Genomic DNA, 23,736 nt, shown 5'->3' on the forward strand with positions numbered 1-23,736 from the left:
GTTGCCGGCGGCGAGGCTGAGCGAGCGGCGGGCCGGGCGGCTGAGCGGGCGAGGCTGGCAGCGGCGGCGCCCGGGGATGGCAGCCTCGGTGGGGCCGGGGACCCGCACCAAGACCAAGAAGAAGCACTTCGTGCCGCAGCGTGTGAAGGTGCTGCGGTCAGCCGACCCTCTGCTGGGCGTGCTGGGCTGGGGGATCAACCACCAGGTAACGCCTCCCGGTCAGACCCCAGTTTGGGATGGCTCAGGGGGTAGAGCGTGGGACTCATAATTCCGGGTCCTGAGTTCGAGCCCCACGTTGGGTGAAAGATTCCTGCATTGCAAGGGGTTGGGCTGGGTGTCCGTCGGAATCCCTTCTAATTCTACCCTTGACCCATGTATGTGGGATGTGTCGGGCAGCTACTGAGTTGGGGCGGGGCGAGATCTATTCCTGGTAGGTGGGAGAAGGAAGGAAGGTTCTTGTTTAGGATCCATTCACAAAACTCCTGAACTGCAATAATTTTGCATTTTTTTACTGTGATCCACCATGGGATCTTTGGATGAAGGACAGTATACAAATTATTATTATTTACATGCTTAATCTCTCTGTAGCAAAACAACAACCCCCAAACTCCTTAAAGACCATAAGACTTTATTATGGCACATGCTTTCACAGACCAGAATCCCCTTCATCAGATGCACACAAAGCATTATCCTGATCCATAGATATTTGGCAACTTTGGTATCCAACACATTCCCTCCCACCACCACTTGTTAACTCTTTTTTTTATCACTTCACCATCACCATTCTTCAAGATATAATAGCTTATAGTAGCTGCCCCTCTTCTCTTTTCAGCCAATCTTCCCCAATACCTGGTGCTAAGAATTGTTCACTGTGTGACTACACTGGCTAGCAATAATTTCTGCTTTGTTACAGTTTATATTGGCTTTACGTTAATGTAGGCACTTCCTCGGCTGTTGTGAACTGCTTTGAATGCATGTTAGGGAAGTGTAGTATTTGCTTGAAAATGAAGCATTCCAAAGGCAAATAAACAGCATCAATAAGTACATTGGTCAAATCTTGATATTAAACTGATGTCTCCATGTTCTCTGGGGACACTGCTCTTGAAGGCTAGGCTGAAGCAATCATTGTGTTGACACTGAAGGGGTGAACCAACACATTCATCTCTTTCCCCTTTTCTGTCTTGTCCCTTGCTTCCAAATCTGGTGGGTGAGGACTGCCCACCTGATAGTAGGGTGGCTAAGAAAGAATCTCAACCATACATCGCACAGGTATCCTATTTGCCATAGTTTCAGGGAGATTTTCCTTATTTACTGCAAGGCTCACCCTTCTTACATGCCTGTGAATAGCCCGTGTGCTGCTTCAAAATGTGGAGGAGAGACAGGTGTTCTGACCACTTTAGCCTTGCAGTAGAAAAAGAGAACATTTCTTCAGTTGGAAGAGTGTAGTTGCAGGTAGCAGTCTTCTGGTAACCAGATCTGAAACTTTCCCGTATTCATCTGTTGCTCGGTGATAATTTCCTTCTGCCTGGGACTAGCAGGTGGAGTTTTGGAAAGCAGTCAGGTAGCTGCTGTGGGACTTTCTTGAGATCAAACAGGTACCTTGGTTTGTTTTGGTTTGATTATGTGTTTTGTGTCTTCATTTTGTATTTCTATGTTGTGTACCGCCTGTGATCTTCAGGTGAAAAGCAGTATACAGATATACTGTAAATAAATGAATACCCAGGTTGTAGTCCTAAACGCACTTAACCGAGCAGTAAGCCCCGCTGAACACAGTGGAGCCTACTTCTCAGTGAGCGTGCAAAATATTACTCTTTCAGTCATGTACCTGCAGATTGGCTCTCAAGGAACTCTCTGGGTGAACCTGACATCAAAAAAAATTTCCCTCCATTTGAGATCATAATCTTGGAATTTTGCATTAAAGGATTTTCACCAGCGAACAGAAATGAATGAACAAAGAAATAGATGGATTACTTCTCAAAATGTCACTTTTCATTTTCCAAATACCCATCCCCTTCACTTGCTTGCTTTTTCATTTGATTCTTGCAGGGTGTTGGACCCCCTGAGTCCCTTCCAACTCTGTGATTCTGTGGCTCTATAAAGCGATAGCTAATGTGGTGCCCTCCAGATGCTGTGGACTACAGTTCCCATGGTCCCTGACTGTTGGTGATGCTAACTGGAGTTGATGGGAGTTGTAGTTCACAATATCTGGAGGGCACCACATAGGATATTCCTGGTTGATACCAGCACTTCTTAGTTTTAATCTCTTACCAAACAATGCCCTTCTCCCCATCAGACTCTCATTTATTGAGATGGTAGTTTGGGGAATCATCGAAGAGACAGAGATGCTGAAATGTCATCAGTTACTCAACATTGACTATCCTGCCATTGTTACTGGACAAATACACTTCTTCCACTGGGACCTGCATAGTTTTTTGCTGTCATTGTTAGGTATCTGTACTGAAGTATCTGAAGATTGCCTTCCCCATTTCCCCCCATTCATTGTTGCGTCCAGTTCTATGGTTGGTCATCTATTCTCTTATCATTTACCTTTTAGTCTCCCTTGTGGGACTGGGAGGCATGAAGAGCGGAGATGTGTTGGGGCTAATAGTCTTGTGGAATCCTCTTTCTATCCTCCATTCTTGCTGTTTTTATTCTGTGTTTTTGCTCTTGACCTGCTACCAGTATCCTATGCTAGTCCTTTTCATTAGTGAGTGGTATGCTTTCTCAACCCCATAGAAGCTTTGTTGGGAGCGCTTGTGATGTCAGTAGAGATTATATAAACCCTCTCACCATATTGGGGATTTTTTACAGGACTCTGACTGGCTGAAGGTTGATTGGCCAGTTAGGCTCCCTCTCATGCATCCAAAGCTTCTGGCAAAGATTATTTTTAGACAGTAGACGGAACAGCAAAACTGTTATCCACACTTAATTGGGTATATGCTTCACTAAACACAGTGGGACTTATTTTCAAGAAAACGCTTGTAGGACTGTGCTGCTACTGATTTCTCTAGCCTTTTTCCTTTTTGTCACTTAGATATCTTTTCAATTTTTACTTTAGAATGTTTACATGCCGTCTTTTTGAATAAAAAATTCATCCAAGCTGGCTTGCATGTTAAAAGTACGTCATCAACTGTGACAGAATAAAACACACATATGCACACCCAACCTGAAACTCCTGAAAGGCAATTCAGATGATGCATTCTATAAACATACTGCTATATGTTATATAACATCAGCAGTAAAAGATTCCTACAGCTGAATAGTGCTGCCTGTCCACAAGCCACCTGAAACTGTTCTCACAGCACAGCTTTCCAAAATGATTATTGTTGTGGACTTCTCAAGGTCAACAGGTAAGGCTTTCCAGAGTGCCATGTCTTGTTAAGGCAGTACTTCCCAGGTGACTACATATAGTCTAAAATTCAGGATGATAGTCAGCATCTTGCTCTTCAGCACCATTATTTTCATATTCCTTGTGACAAGGGGGTCGCCAATACTATTTAGCCTTGTTTTGGTCCCATTGGGAGGCATCTTCCATGTAATCCCTTGAAGTTTGGTGTTTCTTGTTCTTTACTGAAATCCCTTCCTGAAGTCTCCTGCGAACTTGCATCTAGGTTCTTTTCTTCGTCTGAGTTAATAGGGGAAGGTATAGAATGAACTTTACATGTCCAAGTATGGCTCAATCAAAATTTACTTTTCTCTTTAAGAAGAGGATTTGTGGCTATGAATATGGAGATTTGCGCCAAGTACGCTACATGTAGATTCTTGGTGTTCTTGGCTTCTGTTTCCACAGTTAGAATGCACATATGATGGAATGACCAGGTCAGTTCGGCCATGAATGCCCTGGTGTGCTCTCATATTAACAAACTGGGATTGCTTACTGAGGGACTCCTTTCCATGGCTCATAGGAACATGAGTAGCCTGATTTTGGGCACTGCAAAAGTGTCAAGAGTGCAGTGCTCTGATAAATGTATTAAAGCATCATGAGTGGAAGCTGCAGTTCCTGTAGCACACTCTGCAACATCCTCTGTGACGAGCCTGGCTTCATTTTTCAGCTCCAAAATAACGTCACTCCCCAGACCTTGGATGTGAAGGGAATTCACCAACACCTATAGGCCTAAAGTGTGTTTTCTGTAGAACAATAGTGGCATCTCTTTGTGAGATGCTTGCACAGGTCTTAAGCTGTCTGGCTGCATTCCTTTCTTTTCCCTCCCTAAGCTCATCTGACCCTTTCCCTCTGATTCCAACAGTTTTACGACCCCAAAGTATTGGGGGAGGGCGGAGCATATGAGCTCTATGGCACAACACCAGGATAATTCAGACTCCGGAACGAAGGAGGCGGCTGGTATGTGGGCCTCATAGCATGCCCTTCTGCCTTGCAAACTCTCTTGATTGCCGCAAGCATAAGCCTCTTGATGAACAAAAAGCCAGTTTGCTTCCTTCCGTTTTGCCCTTCACTGCTTCCAAAGTGTGATTGCAAAGCTTGTATTTGTGCCTAAAAATAATGTGCTGTGTGGCTCGTGTTCCCTCCCCTTCTCTCTTTTAAGAAACGAGATAAAATAGAATTGGTGAAGTTAAGTCTGCCTTGCGTGTCTTGGGTCCTTTTCACTTGGCCTGGATGGAAACTTTCTGGTAATATATCTTGGCTTAGGTGTTTCCAGATCATTCTAACCTCTTAACTCTGTGTGTGCAGTCTTCTTCTGTATGGCTATTAATGTTGGTGGGAGATAGTTTCCATTTTAGAACTGGCTTACTAAATTGCAAGCTGCATTAACTCATTTAGAAGCATTGACTCTGTTCTGACACTCGTTCAGTGTTGGGAATGATACCAGAGAAACTTGATAATTATGCATGGAACAGTTAAATATGCACAGCATCGTACAGTCCCAATCTCTCTGTTTCTTCCTCGCAACAGCCTTATGAAGCAAGTGGTGATTTTTCTTACTGTTTGAGAAAGTGAAGCAGTCTTTGCCCTTGGATCACACTGGGTTTACTGGCATTAGCAAGGCATTGCTTCTTGACCTCAGTTCACCATCTCTGCTCTCAAACTAAATGACTGAATGTGCAGAATAGCGTTTGTGGGAATGATAGTAATAATAATAATAATGTACAGTCGTACCTTGGAAGTCAAACAGAATCTGTTCCAGAAGTCCGTTCAACTTCCAAAACATTCGGAAACCAAAGCACAGCTTCTGATTGGCTGCAGGAAGCCCCTACCACAAATCGGAAGCCACTTAAACTTCCAAAAATAGTTTGCAAATGGGAACAATCACTTCCAGATTTGCAGCATGCAGGAGCCAAAATGTTCGAGAACTAAGGTGTTCAAAAACCAAGGTACGACTGTAATGATATTTATACCCCGCCCATCTGGCTGGGTTTCCCCAGCCACTCTGGGCAGCTCCCAGCAGAATAGTAAAAATACATCAAACATTAAAAACTTCCCTAAACAGAGCTGCCTTCAGGTGTCTTCTAAAAGTCAGATAGTTGTTTATTTCCTTGACATCTGATGGGAGGATGTTCCACAGGGCAGGTGCCACTACCAAGAAGGCCCTCTGCCTGGTTCCCTGTAGCTTTATTTCTCGCAGTGAGGGAAAGGCCAGAAGGGCCTCAAAGCTGGACCTCAGTGTCTGGGCAGAATGATGGGGGTGGAGACACTCCTTCAGGTATACTAGGCTGAGGCCGTTTAGGGCTTTAAAGGTCAGCACCAACACTTTTTGAATCGTGCTCAGAAATGCACTGGGAGCCAGTGTAGGTCTTTCAGGACTGTTGTTATATGGTCCTGGCAGCCACTCCCGGTCACTAGTCTAGCTGCTGCATTCTGGCTTAGTGGTAGTTTCCGAGTCACCTTCAAAGGTAGCCCCACATAGAGCGCATTGCAGTAGTCCAAGCAGGAGATAACCAGAGCATGCACCACTCTGGCGAGACAGTCTGCAGGCAGATAGGGTCTCATCTTGCGTACCAGATAGAGCTGGTAGACAGATGCCCTGGACACAGAATTGACCTGCATCTCCATGGACAGCTGTAAGTCCAAAATGACTCCCAGGCTGTGTACCTGGTCCTCAGGGACACAGTTATCCCATTCAGGACCAGGGAGTCCCCCACACCTGCCCACCCCATCCCCCCAAAACAGTACTTCTGTCTTGTCAGGATTCAACCTCAATCTGTTATCCGCCATCCATCCTGCAACCAGTTCCAGACATTCACACAGGACATTCACTGGTTCTGATTGGAAGGCGAGGTTGAGCTGGGTATCATCTACATACTGGTGAACACCCAGCCCAAACCCCAATAGAACTCTCCCCCTGCATACACCCCCCCATCTGCTCCAGATTCCCCCCCCCAAAAAAAACCCTTGTGTAGCAGATTGGGGGCAGTGCATGGGGAAAGGAAGGGCTGCACATACAGTGATTTAGTTAGATACAAACCATAGTATATTTTAACACTGGTTTAATATGATGTTCAAATCAATGCACTGTTTATGTATTTGATAGGTCAGACTGTCTCATGTCAGAAGACTTCCAGCTGAATGAGCTTGCAGTCACAAATAATTTGCCGGATCATTTTGCGGCAGTTACTGTTTTCTCTGAAGCATATTGGGTCTTGCAGTTTTTTTGCCACAAAGGATCTATCCCAGATTGGTTCATTCCTGTAGGCCCGATAAATAGCTTTGATCTTTCCCAGAAACCTGAAGTAAGGGAAAGCTACAAACTCCATTGGTTCTCTTGGTGGCTGACAATAACTGGAGTGCTCTCAATTTGAGTCTAGTCCAAAGGCACATGACACAGTTCTGCGGTTTTGAAGCCAAGTAGGTCAGGCCCTTTTAGGCATTTTGACGGGAGACTGCATGGGAACTGTATGTAAACAGCTATGTACTCTTTGGAGGGAAAGTGAAGTGAAAGTGGAATAAATTCATGAGGAATAGTGTACTGCAGGGATCAGGAATCTGGACTTCCAGATGGGACGAACTCCCATCACCCCTGACCATTTCCCATGGTGCCTGAGGGTGCTGGGAGTTGAAGCCCAACAGCAACATCTGGAGGACCACAAGTGCCCCCTCTTTGGTGCTATGTAGGCAGGGTTCTCACACCATATTCAGCATTAGCAGTATATGATACCTACTATTTTGTTCTCTCTACTCAGTCATCCCTGTGTATTATGTACCCACTGACTTTGCCTATGCAGTGTGTATGCTGTGATTCTGGGGCAGCACAGAGAACATGCAGAATCCGGTGGGATTCAACTTCCTGAATATCTAACCTTTAATATTTGTAAAAACAAGTTTCTAGACCCTATGGTTGCAATTACATTCTTGAAAATGTGTAGGTGATGCCTGTGGAAATAACAGAAGCCAACCAAGTCTTCCTGTGGCCAAGTGCAGAGCTTCCATGTCCTCCAGTAGACTTATTTTCTTGCCTTTTCGCCCCTCTCTCTCTCGCTGGCAAAGACAGAACGTTTTTGTTTTTTGTTTTTGTTTTTTTTACCATTTTTTGCAGTTTAAATTTACAAAACAAGAGATTGAGCAAATTTGCTTAATTTGTGGTAACTTATATGTGTTTATAAAGTTTATATGTATTTTGAATTATGGTGCTGGAGAAGACTCTTGAGAGTCCCATGGACTGCAAGAAGATCAAACGCATCCATTCTTAAGGAAATCAGCCCTGAGTGCTCACTGGAAGGACAGATTGTGAAGCTGAGGCTCCAGTACTTTGGCCACCTCATGAGAAGAGAAGACTCCCTGGAGAAGACACTGATGCTGGAGAAGACAAGGAGAAGGGGGCGACAGAGGACAAGATGGTTGGATAGTGTTTTCGAGGTTACCAGCATGAGTTTGACCAAACTGTGGGAAGTAGTGGAGGACAGAGGTGCCTGGCGTGCTCTGGTCCATGGGGTCACGAAGAGTCGGACACGACTAAACGACTAAACCAACAACAACAAAAATATGTGTTGCAGACTTGAACACTTCATTCCATAATACACAATCCCCAACAAAGCAGGCATCACAGTCCCGTCCCCCCCTAAACAAGACATGCTGGATGCTAGCAGCCGGTCAACTCATACTTATCACTTTAGCTTAGGACTGGTTTTTAAGTTACCTCAGCACCGCAGCTTCCGCTGCAGGTGAAAGGACTGAGACAACTGAAATTCAGGCTGGCCCCCCAGCATTGCCATCTCCCTTGCCAGCAAGTAGTCTCTCACACAGAGGCAAGGCCCAGATATGTATGCCGATGAGTCACCTTCACTCATCTCTCCATGATCATATCAATACAGATCACATCCTGATCTTTTGCAGCAGCCCAGGCTGTTGGTACATTTTCCGTGTTTTTCCTGGCTTGTGAACTGGAGGGTGCTTGAAAGAAACTCCCTGTGGGAGATTCACTCTCCTAAATGTGGAAGCCTACACAACAATCAGTTTGATGCTTCTCTTTTGGACTCGTTCTCATAATCAAGTTTCAGAGGAGTTTCACTCCAGACTGTTATCACAGAGTTTTTATCCTGGGATAAGTCCATGAACAAGAATTGACAGGCCAGTTTGGCCATAGCTCCTGAGTTAGTGACAGATCCCTAAGAACTGCCTTGCTGGGTCAGCCAAAAGGTCTTCCTAGCCTGGGATTCTGTCTCCTGCAGTGGCAAGCTAGGTGCCCCTAAGGAAAACTCACTGGAGGAGGACAATGTGGGGGGGGGGGAACATCCTGAGAGATGCTGTACTTGGGGTGATGAATGTGGGTATAACATTTAAAACACGCCCTCTACCCTTCTGATTGGACATCCCTCCTAAATGCTATCTAGAACAAAGGAAGCTGTGAGCTGTGGTGGATGGGCTTGTGAGGAACAGAAAGATAGATGTATAAAAGGGAAGCAGCTGTATGGGCAAAGGGTGACCTCAAGGTAGCAGGGTGGGGTCAGTGATGGCAAAAAACCCATGGATCCTTATGACTTTTTAAAGTCATCTCTTCCAAACCACCATCAAATTGAACCTGCCATTGGTTTCTGTGGCTTGCATTGTAACCCACCCCTCCCCCAGCTATCCAGCACTTACTGCAGCCACTGTAGCACGTGGATTTGTTCCAAGGGTCCATGTTTTGGGCCATGATGGCACTGACAGGTGCTGAATATGTCATTTTTACAGGTTATTCCATGGAGGTAGGCAGGGCTTTTTTTTAGCCAGAACTCACCAGAACTCTGTTCCGGCACCTCTCAGGTGGGTGCCATTGCCATTTGAAGAGAACAAGAGAGGTGTTTGTGGTGAGTTCCAGCACCTATTTTTCTAGAAAAATAGCACTGGAGATAGACGTATGATATTTCTTTTGATGGTGGCTTGGAGTAAATCCCAGGTAAAAATTATGCAACTACAAGAAAATCCATTTTTCAACCCTACAGTCTTCCTTTCCCATGCTTTGAGGCAACCTATTTTGTGACTATTTGACCCCTGGACTAAAGCAACATTTTCTTCAGCGCTCTTAATCCTTACCATAACCTTCCTCCTTGGTTGTCTCCATCTGAAGCCCATTGTCTTGACTGGCAGTTCTCTGCTATGAGTTTCTAGCTTAGTCTTCCTAGGCTAATCCTGTCTGAACTGCTGTATTAACTTTGTTGATAACCCAAACATTCTTGAATGCTCTTCCTGTAAGTATATACTGTATACATTTTCATAGGTTCTTGATGCAACTTTGAACTTAATTTATTGTTGGTTGTACGCCATGCTAGGGCCGCATGAAGCTGCCTTAGAAAGATGCCTAGTACTGCGCCAGGCCACTGGTTAGTCAAGCTCAGGACTGCCTATGCCAACTCATAGCAGTTATCCAGGATTTCAGACCAGGATCTTTCCCACCTGTACCTGGAAGTGCCAGAGATTGAATCTGAGGCCTGCTGCGTGCAAAGCAGGTGTGCTGGTACCCCTGAGCCATGGCCCTTTGCCAAAGGTCCATCCTGCTGATATGCTTTGACAGGCTTCCTCAAACTCGGCCCTCCAGATGTTTTTGGCCTACAACTCCCATGATCCCTAGCTAGCAGGACCAGTGGTCAGGGATGATGGGAATTGTAGTCTCAAAACATCTGGAGGGCCGAGTTTGAGGAAGCCTGTGCCTGGAGAAACTAACAGCATAACTTTAGTGCCCAAGTCTTAGGTTGCAAATGGCATGGCATTCGGCCGGATGTCACTTCCTCCGGGGGCTCTTGGTAGACAAGAACTCTCCTCTCAAAGCCTTGCCTTGGTGCTATTACATTCTCCTGACATGTGCTGCTTCGTACAAGAGAAGCCAGTGGCTTCACATTTGCTTTCCTTCTTTAGATCAATGAGCTGAGTCAAGTTCCCCAGCCAGTGATGCTGCTCCCTGATGACTTCAAAGCGAATTCTAAAATAAAGGTGAACAATCATCTCTTCAACAGGTGAGGACCGGTGGTGCATATGTCTAGGAGCGGAAAGGCACGTAGTCTTCCTAGCCCAACTTCAAATTCCACCCCTGCTGCTTGAGATCCTTTAACTGGAAGTGCAAGGTTTTAGGCTTGGGACCTTCAGCCATGATGGCTATGTATTAGCTCCACTATCAGAGGCAGTATACCTCTATATACCTGTTGCTTGGGATCATGAGCAGGAGGGAGCTGTAGTGCTCGAATCTTGCTTGTGGGCTTCCCCCAGGCATCTGTGAGAAAAGACTGCAGATGCTGTATCCCAGGGACATAGTTCCTCCGAATGCACATGCTATAATACAGGGGAATCTAACATAGCACCCTCCAGCTCTCACCATAAGTCAACTATTAGCAACACTCTCGTTTTAAGAGCATAGCCTGCACATGGGCGGCGGTGTAGGTGTCTAGCTCTCCTATGACTGTGCCACAGGGGAGGGCAAGTGTTTTCTGTTAAGGGCCTCATTCCTTCAGGATAACTGGTTGGGGACTGCATGTGAGCGATGGATGGAGGGCACTCCAAAAATGTTATGGATTATTGAACCTGAAGGATGACTGCCCTTCTTCCATCTTTACCTTCGCTCAGAATTTCCAGTCCCATGCCAGCCTACTTACTCTTGGGAAGAGTAGTAAGCCCCACTTGGTTTGAAAGGTTTACTCTCAAATAACTGTACAGAGATTATTGTTTTTAATTCAGCAGACCAGTGCAGCTACTGCTCTAGAAAGCATGTGAAAATAATTCTTTTCTGACTTTGGTGTGACCGCACACAGAGAGAGCAGAAACCAAGATGAAAACGTCTTTTCCCCAAGCTTTGATACCAGGATTTGTTAAACACATCAGTTTATTTCTATCAAATAATATATGGCCCTTTTTATTCTGAATCCACACAGGAAGAGAGGGGTGACGGTGGGGAAACAGCTTTTTAAAGCTATGGAAATTACCGTATTTTTCGCCCTATAGGGTGCACTGGCCCATAGGGCGCACCTAGTTTTTTTGGGGGGAAATAAATAGATAAATACCCCCCCCCCCAGCCGTGGGGCTGGGGCAGAGTAAGCCCGAGCTTCCCCCAACCCCAGCCCCCAGAACAGGCTGCTATCTGCAAGCCTTCGGAGCCTGGCAAGAACTCCCGCCGGACTCGTAAGGCTTGCGGGCGGCAGCCTGCAGCCCGAAGCACGGGGCGCGCTCCGGAGCGCACCCCAGGCTTCGGCTTACAGATAGCTTCCTAAAGCCTGGAGAGCGAGAGGGGTCGGTCAGCGAAAGCCTGCATTCACCCCATAGGACGCAAAAACATTTCCCCTTCATTTTTGGAGGGGGAAAAGTGCGTCCTATGGGGCGAAAAATACGGTAAGGAGGAAGGTAGGACCTCTGATGGGATGGAAGGATGGGGTGGTGTCAGAAGGTATGAGGAGCTGCATGTGGCCACAGGTTTCCCACTTCTGTTGTAGCACTCCAGAAAGGCCAGCAATTGCTTGATTTGAACCTTCCTCCAGGAAAAGTACAAAAAAATTGAGTAGCCTATGCAAAGCTGGACAAAAAAATCATTTCCCACTCACACACTCCCCTCTGCCCGGTATTTAATGCTTAGTATTAAAGGAAGATTGTTCTGCCTGTCTGGTCATGAGACCATTTGCATAATAATGGAGGATTACACCCTGTGGTAGAGGATACTAATGGGCAGGGGATTATGGGGCTTGGGTCACAGATTACTGAGATAATGCCCAGATTGACTTGGTAGCTATTACTAGGCCTTGCTCACTTGTCAGAAAAACTGGCCTTCTGGTAAGGAAGCAGAAGGAGCTTGGTTGTGTATAAGACTGGGTTGTAGTGGGCTGCTTCTGATGGAGAGCTGGTCCCATCTACAGCAGGAGAAGGTAAGGCCTGGACCACAAACATAGCAGAGTCTGAGTGGCTGTACCACTTCAGACTGCTGCAAGGTGGGTGGAATCAAACTTCATCATGATTCTTTATTTGTTGAAACCAAAACCCACCCTGTAAGTAGAAACTAGCGCAACAGGGAGCGAATAGGCTGGGGTGTTGTCTTCACTGATGTGCTAGGTTCTTATTTTTGTGCGGAAGGGGGGAGGCTTTTTTGTTTTTTCATAGAGGTGCATTCAGAAATGTGATTCCCCCCACCCCCAGCTCTAGTTCACCTCCCTCCTCCAGCTCATCCTGCTGCATGTGAAGTCTAGGTTTTGGAGTAGCAGCTAACTCTGTCACTCGACTCTTGCAGAGAAAACCTGCCCAGCCATTTCAAATTCAAGGAATACTGCCCACAGGTCTTCCGCAATCTTCGCGAACGTTTCAGCATTGATGACCAGGATTATCAGGTATGTCTTACACTTCAGACTCTTACAAGCCTGCACAAAACTTTAGGTACTCAGCTGTAGTGTGTGTGTAGTATCTCTGCCTCCGACCCCCTTACTGCTGTCATATACTGGACTTCAGAGTGTAATGCACGAGGCTGAAAGCCTTCTTGCCCAAGGCACCCTTGTTGTCGAACTCCTTTCCCAGAGATGCCCTCCAGGCCTGCTTTTGGAGAAATTGCTGATGCTTTTCCTGTTAGGCTTCTGCTGTTTTAGAAGAAAGCTAATGAGCAGGTGTTTTCTTTCTGGGTTCATTCAGATTTTATAGTTGCTGTCATTTTATTACATATTCAGGTTTTATAGTTTTGTGATTTTGTTCAGGTTTTATATATATATATATATATTTAGTACAGTATGTATCTGCTAATTTTAAATTTAAAATCATGCACAACTTCAATAATTTGTTTTTTCGAACACTGAGAATGCTGGTTCGAAAGCAAGTTTGAAATTCAGCTAATAAATCATAGTGTACACTTCCAGTGTGGAGCTAATTGGGAGGGTTATAAATTGCTCAGCTGGACACACTGCACGAAGATTGCCGCATAAGGTGCAATCATAGGCTACTAATAAGCTCACTGGAGGCACTGGTTGCAGGCATGTTCTCTTGAGAGAAACTGATGTTTGAGGTGGGATAAGGCCAGTGTTCTGACTGCAGCCATAGATTACTGCCTTTGTTCCTGAATTTGCTTGCCCAGGCACTGCAGTAGTTATGACACCTGTTACAAATAGCCAGTTGGGTACTGAGTTGTGTATGAACACCCAATGGGAGTTGGAAGGCTTAAGAGAATGAGCTATTAATTACAAAGTCCCCACTCTGCACCTTACCTCTGCCATGAACTGCTGTCTAGATGGCCCCGCTCCTGTCTGCATTGTGAGGGTAGTGAGGCTGGGCTACTGCATATAAGACGGTTGCAAGATAGGTAAAAGGTACCCCTGCCCATACGGGCCAGTCTTGACAGACTCTAGGGTTGTGCGCCCATCTCACTTAAGAGGCCGGGGGCCAGTGCTGTCCGGAGACACTTCCGGGTCACGTGGCCAGCGTGATGAAGCTGCTCTGGCGAGCCAGCACCAGCGCAGCACACGGAAACGCCGTTTACCTTCCCGCTATAAAGCGGTACCTATTTATCTACTTGCACTTAGAGGTGCTTTCGAACTGCTAGGTGGGCAGGAGCTGGGACCGAAAGATGGGAGCTCACCCCGCCGCGGGGATTCGAACCGCCGACCATGCGATCGGCAAGCCCTAGGTGCTGAGGTTTTACCCACAGCGTCACCCGCGTCCCAACAAGATGGTTGCAAGATAAGATGTGACAAATGGATGTTTGTGACTAGTAATGTTAAATTCTCGAGAATAATCTTTTGGAGAATATTCTCGATTAATGAGAATAATAGATAATTTTCATTTAAAATAGGAGAATATTCATTTTAATGCATTGAAAATGATATAATTAGTTAATATACATGTTTGTTCATGGGTAAACTTGTTCAGATGGCAACCAAAAACTGTACAGATACTTTTATTCAATGGGGCAATGCAGTAAATTCACATTCTTTGATTTTTTTGCATCAAACTTGAAATTGAAAATGACTCCCGTTAATCACTGAGCCTGCCACAAACTGTATATTTACCATCCAATTTGAATTCAAATTATGTTGTGTATGCATGAAATGTAGCTTTTAAAGTAAAAGGAATATTAAAAAATGGCACTGCAAAACCAGTTACTGGCACTAAATAAAAATATAGAAACGTCAACTGTTTAAATCAAGGCTACCTCACATGCTGTTACACATAATTGTATAGGCTTAGGTACTTTAAGTGTATAAAGCATTAAAGCTACTTTCTTTTTTTAAAAAAAATTTTTACACTGTATGGCCAAGGGTATACAGTTGCTAAGAATAAGGTCACACCAAACTAGAAAAAAAAGGCTATCACATATAGTTGAAATACATACAGATTCAAATGTTCATCAAATTAAATGAATGATATTTTTAAAACTTAAAAAAAATTAAAATGTTTTCTATAGCTCACATTTCAGAACAGCCCATATTGAAAGACACAATGCCTAGTAATGTAACTGGACCCGGAAAAAAAATCATTATTCATTACTTACACTGGCAATATCACAGCTTGACTTACTATTTACTAGATTTTTTTAATGTGGGTTATAAAACTGGTTCTTATACTAGAATTTACAGTTTGTGGAGAATATTAACTGGAGAATTTTCTAGCAGAAAATATTCTCAAGAATATTTGCATTCTCGAGAATATTCTCACCTTACATCACTATTTGTGACTTGCGTTCTCTGTATTTGGAAGAGGGAGAAGAGGGAAAGATTAGCACATGAGAGATCACAATAGAAGGGGAAAGAGCCCCCAGCAGCTCCCACAGACCCCTTGAACTGCCTGTTTCTCTCTGCACATTTTAATCCTCCAAGTTTCCTTTTCTTTAAAGAGAGCCAGAGGGTGAGACTAACAAAGCATCATTTGAGTGTACCCTCTTTAATGTGTTCTTGGTCTGGTTTCTCTCATGAGAGCAAGGGTAACAAACATGGTGCCTTCCAGATGTTGTGGACTACAGTTTCCATCAGCCCCAGCTAGTATGACCTAATGGTCAGTTTTGTGGTCCAAAAACATCCAGAGGGCACCGCTCTGGCTTTGCACTGAAGCAAACTGAAGCAAGCAGCAGAATCTCTTTCCTGGACTTCATAAATATTATTGATAGCTCAGTTAGTAGAACATGAGACTCTTAATCTCAGAGTTGTGGGTTTGAGCCCCACGTTGGGCAGAAAGATTCCTGCTTTGCAGGGGGTTGGACTAGATGGTCCTTGTAAAAGGTAAAGGGACCCCTGACCATTAGGTCCAGTTGTGGCTGACTCTGGGGTTGTGGCGTTCATCTCGCTTTATTGGCCTCAGGAGCCAGCATACAGCTTCCGGGTCATGTGGCCAGCATGACTAAGCCGCTTCTGGTGAACCAGAGCAGCGCACGGAAATGCCATTTACCTTCCCGCCGGAGCGGTACCTATTTATCTACTTGCACTTTGACGTGCTTTCGAACTGCTAGGTTGGCAGGAGCAGGGACCAAGCAACGGGAGCTCACCCCATTGCGGGGATTCGAACCGCTGACCTTCTGATCGGCATGTCCTAGGCTCTGTGGTTTAACCCACAGTGCCACCTGCGTCCCTAGATGGTCCTTGTGGTCCCTTCCAAATCGATGATTCTATGACTCAGCATTTCCTGCACCACCCCATTTCCCTAAGGAATGGCTGCCTTGAAGGTGGCTTTCAAAGAGGCAATGCCACAGGGGAAGTGACCCTTTGAGGGAAGATCTGGAGCCCAGAAGTTTTGTTCAGCTTTTTGCTACTCCATAGCTAGGGAAGGTTTATCTTTAACTCCCTTGTTGCCCACCCTTATGAAAAAGATAAATCAGCTATGCCAGGGTCATCGGTACAGAGCCTTGTTGTCATTGGTTCATTCTGACTTCTTCAGGTCTCGCTGACGCGCAGTCCGCCCACTTACGAGATTGAGGGTGGGGGGCGCTTCCTCCTGTCCTACGACAGAACGTTGGTGATCAAGGAGATCTCCAGTGAAGATGTGGCCGACGTGCATAGCCTTCTGTCTCACTACCACCAGGTAAGACGTGAAGGCAAGCGGGCTTCTTTATATGGGGTTGTAGGCATGTGGACTCTGACTTGGAGCGTAAAATAAGTTCACCTGAAGGATGCTCATGGAAGCAAAGGGCCACCTGTGCCTCACCCCACATCTGTTCAGTAGGGCCCATTGATCCTCCAGAGTGACTTCTTGGTGTGCAGGGACAGGAAATGGTCTGTCTTTCTGTGAACTTTTAAAAATTAACTTGGGATCCAAACCTCCAAACCAACCCCCACAAGAATATAATAAATAACAGTAAATATAAAATATAAAATCTTAGTGCACTTAAGCAAATTAAGCAAGTTTGCACCGTTCTTTCTGCTAGCCATGGACAGGGAAAAGGGCTTCAGGGTTCTGCGTAGCTCCTGACCACTGGAAGTTGTTCTCCGTTCCTCACCTACTACTGAGATCTGATCAGGCATTACTGCATGCTGTCAAGCTTCTTTCTATAGCCTTAGGAGCAATTTTCAAAAGGAAAAATACTGAAAGCTAACATTTAAGGAATGCTGAGTGCCCTGCAAGCTAAGAACAACACCAGTGTTGTTTGTAAAGTACCTCACAGATGTGGGCACTGTACAGAAGTTCAAAACACAAAATAGGCCTCAGGCTGCCAAATTCTTCATTTGGGCCATCTAATAATAGGTGGAAGGAATACAATGAGACCTGTTCATCAGTATTGATATGGAAGCATTCTGTATAGATAGCCATGTTGGTCCACTAGGATGAAAAAATCCAAACAGCAACATTATTGCAGTACCTTTAACAGAACAAAGTAAAATTCACAAAGGAGTAAGCAAACTTTTGAGTCCACCAGGACTCTTTTTCAGATTAAGCATTTATAAAAAAATGTGGTGAAGAATATTGCTGGCCATGATGAAAAGCCCTAGTTTGTACTTTATAATAGCTTTAGGATGAATTGTAATAATAATAATTTTATTATTTATACCCTGCCCATCTGGCTTTGTTTCCCCAGCTCCTCTGGGCAGCTTCTAGCACATATAGAAACATAATAAAATGTCAAATATTAAAACTTCTTGATACAGTGCTGCCTTCAAATGTATTCTAAAAGTTGTGTAGTTCTTTATCTCCTTGACATCTGATGGGAGGGTGTTCCACAGGGAGGGTGCCACTGCCGAGAAGGCCCTCTGCCTGGTTCCCTGTAACTTCACACCAGCTTCCTCAGGTTAGGTTATGGTGCAAAACAGATTGCAGCTCGATGTGTTCTGGGATGAAGAAAACAATGGCTGCTCTCCTTTAAAAAAAGAAAATCAAAATATTGCTTACTTTTTATATATGTCTCTAGTGCTAAACAGCATGCACAGGACTCATAAGGCAGAGTGGAGAAGTAAAGAAAAGCATGGCAATGTCTGTATTAGCAAGGCCAGAGATTAATTACAGATGGTGCACTAGGAAAACAGTGACTGGATTTTCGCTGTCTGTTTCTGTGTGAGTGGATGGGTGGGTATTAGTCCTCCTTGAGCCGCTGTGGTGGAAGATCTAGAGTGCCTTTTAAATCTAGGCCGGGTATACTTGGTGCTCAAAGAAAGACGGTCTTGTGATCAAGAGAGGATGGAGGTTAATGAAGAGGAAGTAGGACCCAAAGAACTGGATAGCAAGCAAAGTGCTGAGGAATAGTCCTCACTGGCAAAGGATAGCTAGCTGAGTCTGTTTCACCCTGACCAATGAAAGCCCCAACAAGCCAAAATGCAGGAGAATTGTGGTTTGGGGACTGGGGCTCCAACAGAGAAGATTACGATTCCATTTCTGGATTTGCCTTCCTGAAGTCATCCTCCTACTGTGCATAAGTCTTGTCTAAGCTTTTGGTGATCTTTGTTCTGGGCCCACTAGTACAGTACTTAGCAAAGAGTACTTCCTAAACATCTTGTTGCCTTCTTCCAGTACATTGTGAAGTGTCATGGGAGCACCCTCCTGCCTCAGTTCCTGGGTATGTACCGGCTCAGTGTGGACAACGAGGAGAGCTACATGCTGGTCATGAGGAACATGTTCAGCCACAGGCTCACCGTGCACAGGAAGTACGATCTGAAGGTAACGGGTAGTGGAGGGCAGGCGGGAAGTGTGCGCCAAGGCTGGATCTAGACACATCAAAGAAGTGTTTCAGTTAAACGCGTTGCAAACTTTGTATGAGAAATCAGGTTAGCAAAAACGGAACTCCACAGCGCCATCTGGTGTCACAGTGTTAGAATGCATAAACAACACATATAAAGTGATTTTTCTTTGCCAATGTAGCTGAGTCCCAAGTCTTTGGTCCTGTTTGTCCATCTTTTTCTCCCTCATTTGCCCATGTATGTGCATGATGTTTGCTCTGGAAATCTCCAGAGCTTTACCAATTAGCTGTGGAAGTTGCAATATGTAACGCATATTATGGTAGTTGCATAATGCTGTGTCTAAAATGCTAATATGTCAGACAGAGCAGTGCTGGGTTTTTGCACTGGAGGCAAGGGTTGTCATGGAATTATGTCACCAGTTTCTTATTATTGGCCCATATTTATTCAAAAGTTTGCAGTCTCCCCCCACCTTGGCACGCCTAGCTTTCAGAAGATGCTTGAGTGGATTATACGCTTTAGTCATTATATGCTTTAGTCGCCAGGTGGCACTGGGTATAGTTGTATCTAGGTGGAGTCAGTAATTGCCTGTATGTCTTCTGTTCTTCTTTTTAAAAGGCCATAAAGTTCTTATCTAGCTTTCTGGCACTGTATGCCTTCCATGACATTACTGAATTTCAGATCATCCTCACTTTGCCCTGAGAGTACAGAGCCAGGGCAGGGGATATAAAGGAAATATGTAATCAGGCAGGAAGCTGGAACACATAGTGCTGAGTTGCGGCATCCAGGTTTTCTCCTGAAAAGCCTTGTTTGCAAAGAATTCTGCGCCTCTGTTCTCCATCTGTAAAATAGACATGATAGTCACTACATAGTTGTGAAAACATATGAGCATGCGCGGAACTGTTTATGAAAAGATTTCGCATGCACTTTTCAGCATCAGGTCCCAGAGCGTGTTAAAACAATCTAAAATTCGGTCATGTGAACTGTTCGAAACAGTTTAAAAATGAAACAGAGTCACTGAAATAGGGTGGGTCCTGTGCGATTTGCACCATTCCCACCTGCTGTGTGATGTGGCAGCCACAGAGGCCATTGTTCAGTGGCAGGGTGTGCGATTTGCACCCACAAGCTCCCTGCTTCAGCCCTCCATCTCTTTTAATTATCTCTGGTAGCAGGAATGAGACAAACATCGGCTTGTAAGAATTGAGAAATTGGCTCAATTCAGGTGATCCTCTCTCTGCTTATGAAGTTGAGATGCCATTAGTTCCAGGCAGAGATTTTGGCTGGATGTAATTGCAGCCTGATGGGTTCATGTGTACTGTAGGCACAAGTTTGGCTTCCTCCAAGGCAAGAGTGGGGAATCTCTGACCCATGAGCCAGCCATTGCCTGCCAAGCCATTCCCCCTCCCCAAACCACATGCACCCATCAACTGATGGGTGGGAGAACAAAGTTTCAATCTGTATCGGCTGCACAATCCTGTTCTCAGCAGGCTAGGCAGCAAGATTTGAGTGGAGCAAGATCTGGGGATTTAAAAGGAAGGAGGAGGAGGAGACTTGGCAAAAGAGTCCCCTTCTTTTAAGTCTCCTCCCACTTCCCTTTTAAGAGCAGCGCAAAAGGGATTTTGACAGGTGGGTAGCCCCACTTACCTGTCAAGATTTGACCCGTGAAGCAGATCCTGATAAGGGTCTGGCCCATGGAGCCGAAAAGGTTTCCCACCACTGCTCCAAAGGGAGCAAGACAAAATCAAGCACAAGTTCAGATTCTGGTAAGGCAAAATTCAAGCAAAGCAAAAATCAAGTTCCTGGAAGGCAAAGTCAAATAAACTGGGTAGCACCCTCCATAGTTGCACCTAAAGCTCAAGCCTGAGAGGCATATGAGCAGACTCAAATATTGCTTCAATAAAACAATGAACAGGGTGGTGATACAATGACTACTGCCATCGACACAATATCTGTAAACAAACAACAGAAGTCCGTAAAAATGGCAAAAGTAGTTTCTTTCCCAAATAGGTTTTATCTTAAAGAATAGAAAATGCAGTACTAAGAGTCCACTTTTAATATACCAGTGGTTCAGCACTCAGATGTTGTTCTGGTAATCCTATGTTTTGTTGCTAAAGAGCTTAATCATCAAGCTTTGTAGTAAATAATATACAAGAGAAGACAGTATGTAAATGACTTAAAGCAGGGGTATATCTGTCCCCATCTGCGTGTTTCCTTCACTTGGTTAAACCTCCTTCAAATATTGCTTCGGCAGCCTTCAAACCTAGACTTAAACAGAGGCACAGCTTTGTCCGGGTGACTAGCTCTGGCTCTGGTCAGTGAAGCATCTTCACTTGACAGGGCCATGGCTTCAATAGCCATTAACCCTGGCGCAGAGGGAGGCTGAGCTTCTGCTGAACTATACTCTAAGGACAACAATGTGGCTTCCGCAGGCTAGCGGCTTGCCAATGAAACAGGTAGAGAAAAAAGCAGTATTTAAAAATGTTGACTGGCTGAATAAATAGCTTGTTCCTTCAGCTCTCCTATCTTGAGCTGCCTGAGGCTTTCCTGACTACTTGCACTCCCCTTACTACAAAAGCCTCTCCTCTTTGGCTTGTAACCCCAGTTCCAAACTCTCCTCTTCTGGACATCCTTAGTCTTCATTCCCACCTGAAATGAAGCCTATGTGTGTGCAACGGCTTTTGCTTCTATTTGTTCCTCGTATCTCCTTTTCCCTCCCTGCCCACCCACCCAACCAGGGTGCCTAAATATAGATCATAAGCTGCTTGGAGCAAAGGACTGTCTCTTGCTTATGCTGTTCTGCAAAGCACCCTTCACACTGATAAATAGCTCCATCTCCAAGGCAGGAATCCTTCGCTTCCCTCTTAGTTTGATGGTGTATCACTTCTAAAGTCAGATAAATTTTGGTTTGCGCCGGTCAGAAAGTTCCCTTTTGGGCTTCCACCAACCATCTTGATCAAGCCAATTAAAACATATTTGGCTGAGTTGCATCTCCCAAGAAGGGCACCCGCTTCTGATTTGAAGGCAGCACGTAAGAGAGGATCCATTCCTCCTTCCTTGACAATCTGGAGGCTCCTGCCAGCCTGCTGAGCACATTCTCATTCCACAGCCCTCCGCGTGTCCTTGCCCGGCAGAAGCATTGCCCAGCATTAGGCGGACAGTTAAAATAGGTTGTGGTACAGACCTTCTCTGATAGGTCTGTGCTTCACTCTCTGCTCCCTCTCCCAATGTCTATTAAGCAACATGTGGCTTGCTGTGCTGATTAAATGTTCTGATATTGCAATGAAATGGCTCCCTCAGGGAATTTGTTCAGTGCATGGACAGTATCAAACTCAGGGCCTCTCTCTCTCTCTCTCTCTCTCTGTGTGTGTGTGTGTGTGTGTGTGTGTGTTGGAAAACCAAGCTAGGAGAATGAGATGAATCATGTCTGCCCCTATCTGCCTTCAGCCTGGCTGCACATCATTAAACTGACCCAGAGCAAGGTTACATAGATCTTTTATAGTGGAGTTAACTAGGCCCTTGTTTGCAGTTACGAACATTTTAGATGATGCGGCTGGAGGGTTGAACTGCAATGAGGGCCACAGTATAAAAGCAGCTTTTACTGGAGGGCCACAGCTGAGGAGTTTATTATAAAGGAATGCAGTTGGAGTAACTTGGATATGCTGTTAATCAACCTGGATGGTTGATTACTTACTTATTAAATTTCTATACAGCTCTTTGTCTGAGGACCACAGGGCAGTATATAATATAAAAACATGAAAATACATAACATGGTAACAAAAACAAACAATACACCCACCCACACAGTTTAAAAGGCCATATATTGTTTAAAGACCTGGAAAAAGAGGTATATTTTTGCCTGGTGCCTAAAGAGATATAATGAAGGTGCCAGGCGAATCTTCCTAGGGAGCTCAGTCCACAAGTGGGAAGCCACTGCAGGAAATGCCTGTTCTTGTGTTGCTACCTCTGGGCCTCGTGGAGGAGGTACAAAAAGAAGGGCCTCAGAGGTCAGTTCATATGGGGTGGGGCGGTCCTTGAGGTATTGTGGTCCTGAGCCATTTAAGGCTTTCTAGGTCGAAACCAGCACTTTGAATTAGGCCTGGAAGCGAATTGGCAGCTGGTGCAGTCGGTCTAGGATTACAAAATAGGCATTGCCTGTGATGTTTTCAAAATAGGATATCTCCTTTCAGGGCAAAAGACTGGATTTAACCCACTGAGTTGCTTCCCCTTCTGATGCCCAGGCTCTGCTGTTTGTCAGCTGCACCTTGAGGGCCAGAAATGTGCTAGGTGCTGCACAAAACATAGCAATGTAGCCCTGGTTGAGAGGACAGATGCTGTGGCCTGCAGTGGAATGCTGCAGCGTGGAGTGTTTCTGTTCGATGCCCTCCTGCAGGACAACTCTATTTTGTTCTCCCTCGTGTTGTTTCCCCCTCCCAGTCCCTGCCCGCAAGCAGCCAGTCAGCATTGTGTGGCCACTGAGCATGCTTGGACCTCATTGTGTTGTTTTGCCCCCCCATGTTGTTTTTTTGTGTTGTTTTTTTTAAATAGTTCTTGTGCAAGCCTTTGGGGTTCCCCCAGACCTGCTGATACCTCCATTCTGTACTTGCATCAGGCTGCAAGTACCATTGCATCCTTAAGCCTGAAACAACAGCCTTGTGGTATAATTTTTGCGTTTTGAAAAATGCCAAGAAAGATTTCCATCCTAAAATCTGAAGTCTTATTTAAAAACAAACAAACTGCAGCAGCAACAACTCAGCTACTTTACTGCCCAAGCACAGCTTTTGCAGCAGGTGAGACCTACCTAGGTTCATATTTTGGCTACATCAAAAACTCTCTGGGTAGCCTTGGCAAGTCATGCTTCCTCAGTCTCCTGCCCTCCTCCTATGAAGTGGGAGAGAATATAATTGCTTGCCTTATATGGTTAAAATGAATAGTCTGTAATTTGCACGGTGAAGGGTGTTATGCAGAGTGCCATCGCCGCTGTTTATGTTGCAGCCTTTTGATTCCAGACTGTGCCCTCTGCCTATCTGGATGGAGGCGCAGAGATTTCTTGCATCTGAACTGGTGCCTTTGTGGTCGGCAGATGATGGAGGACAGTGTCCGTAGGTCTTATCTTGCCCATTGTAATAGCCCCTGGGGACAGAATTATGGCAGGTATCTCTCTGAAACTCAGTAACAGGAACAGTTTGAACAATATTGTTTTTATCTCACATCTGGTCAAGGCAGGGCAACATCATAATGTATAAAAACACTGCTTTTACTGTT

At 45.1% G+C, this 23,736-nt stretch overlaps 1 protein-coding gene across 3 annotated transcripts in view; it reads left to right on the plus strand.

Moving 5' to 3' along the window:
- The window catches only part of PIP4K2C (phosphatidylinositol-5-phosphate 4-kinase type 2 gamma), a 34,834-nt gene continuing 11,098 nt past the window's right edge, over nt 1-23,736 (plus strand). The window contains exons 1-6 of one of the 3 annotated variants that reach the window (XM_053370806.1): nt 96-205; nt 4,248-4,342; nt 10,286-10,383; nt 12,633-12,729; nt 16,250-16,393; nt 18,311-18,457. In XM_053370806.1, coding sequence (XP_053226781.1) covers nt 10,319-10,383; nt 12,633-12,729; nt 16,250-16,393; nt 18,311-18,457 — 453 coding nt within the window. In that variant the 5' untranslated portion in view covers nt 96-205; nt 4,248-4,342; nt 10,286-10,318. Of the gene's footprint in view, nt 206-4,247; nt 4,343-4,544; nt 4,630-10,285; nt 10,384-12,632; nt 12,730-16,249; nt 16,394-18,310; nt 18,458-23,736 lie in introns of all 3 variants that reach the window. The other 2 variants (XM_053370816.1, XM_053370798.1) reach the window with 2 other exon arrangements.

Source organism: Podarcis raffonei, chromosome 2 (genome assembly GCF_027172205.1).
Source record: "Podarcis raffonei isolate rPodRaf1 chromosome 2, rPodRaf1.pri, whole genome shotgun sequence".
NCBI lineage: Eukaryota > Metazoa > Chordata > Lepidosauria > Squamata > Lacertidae > Podarcis > Podarcis raffonei.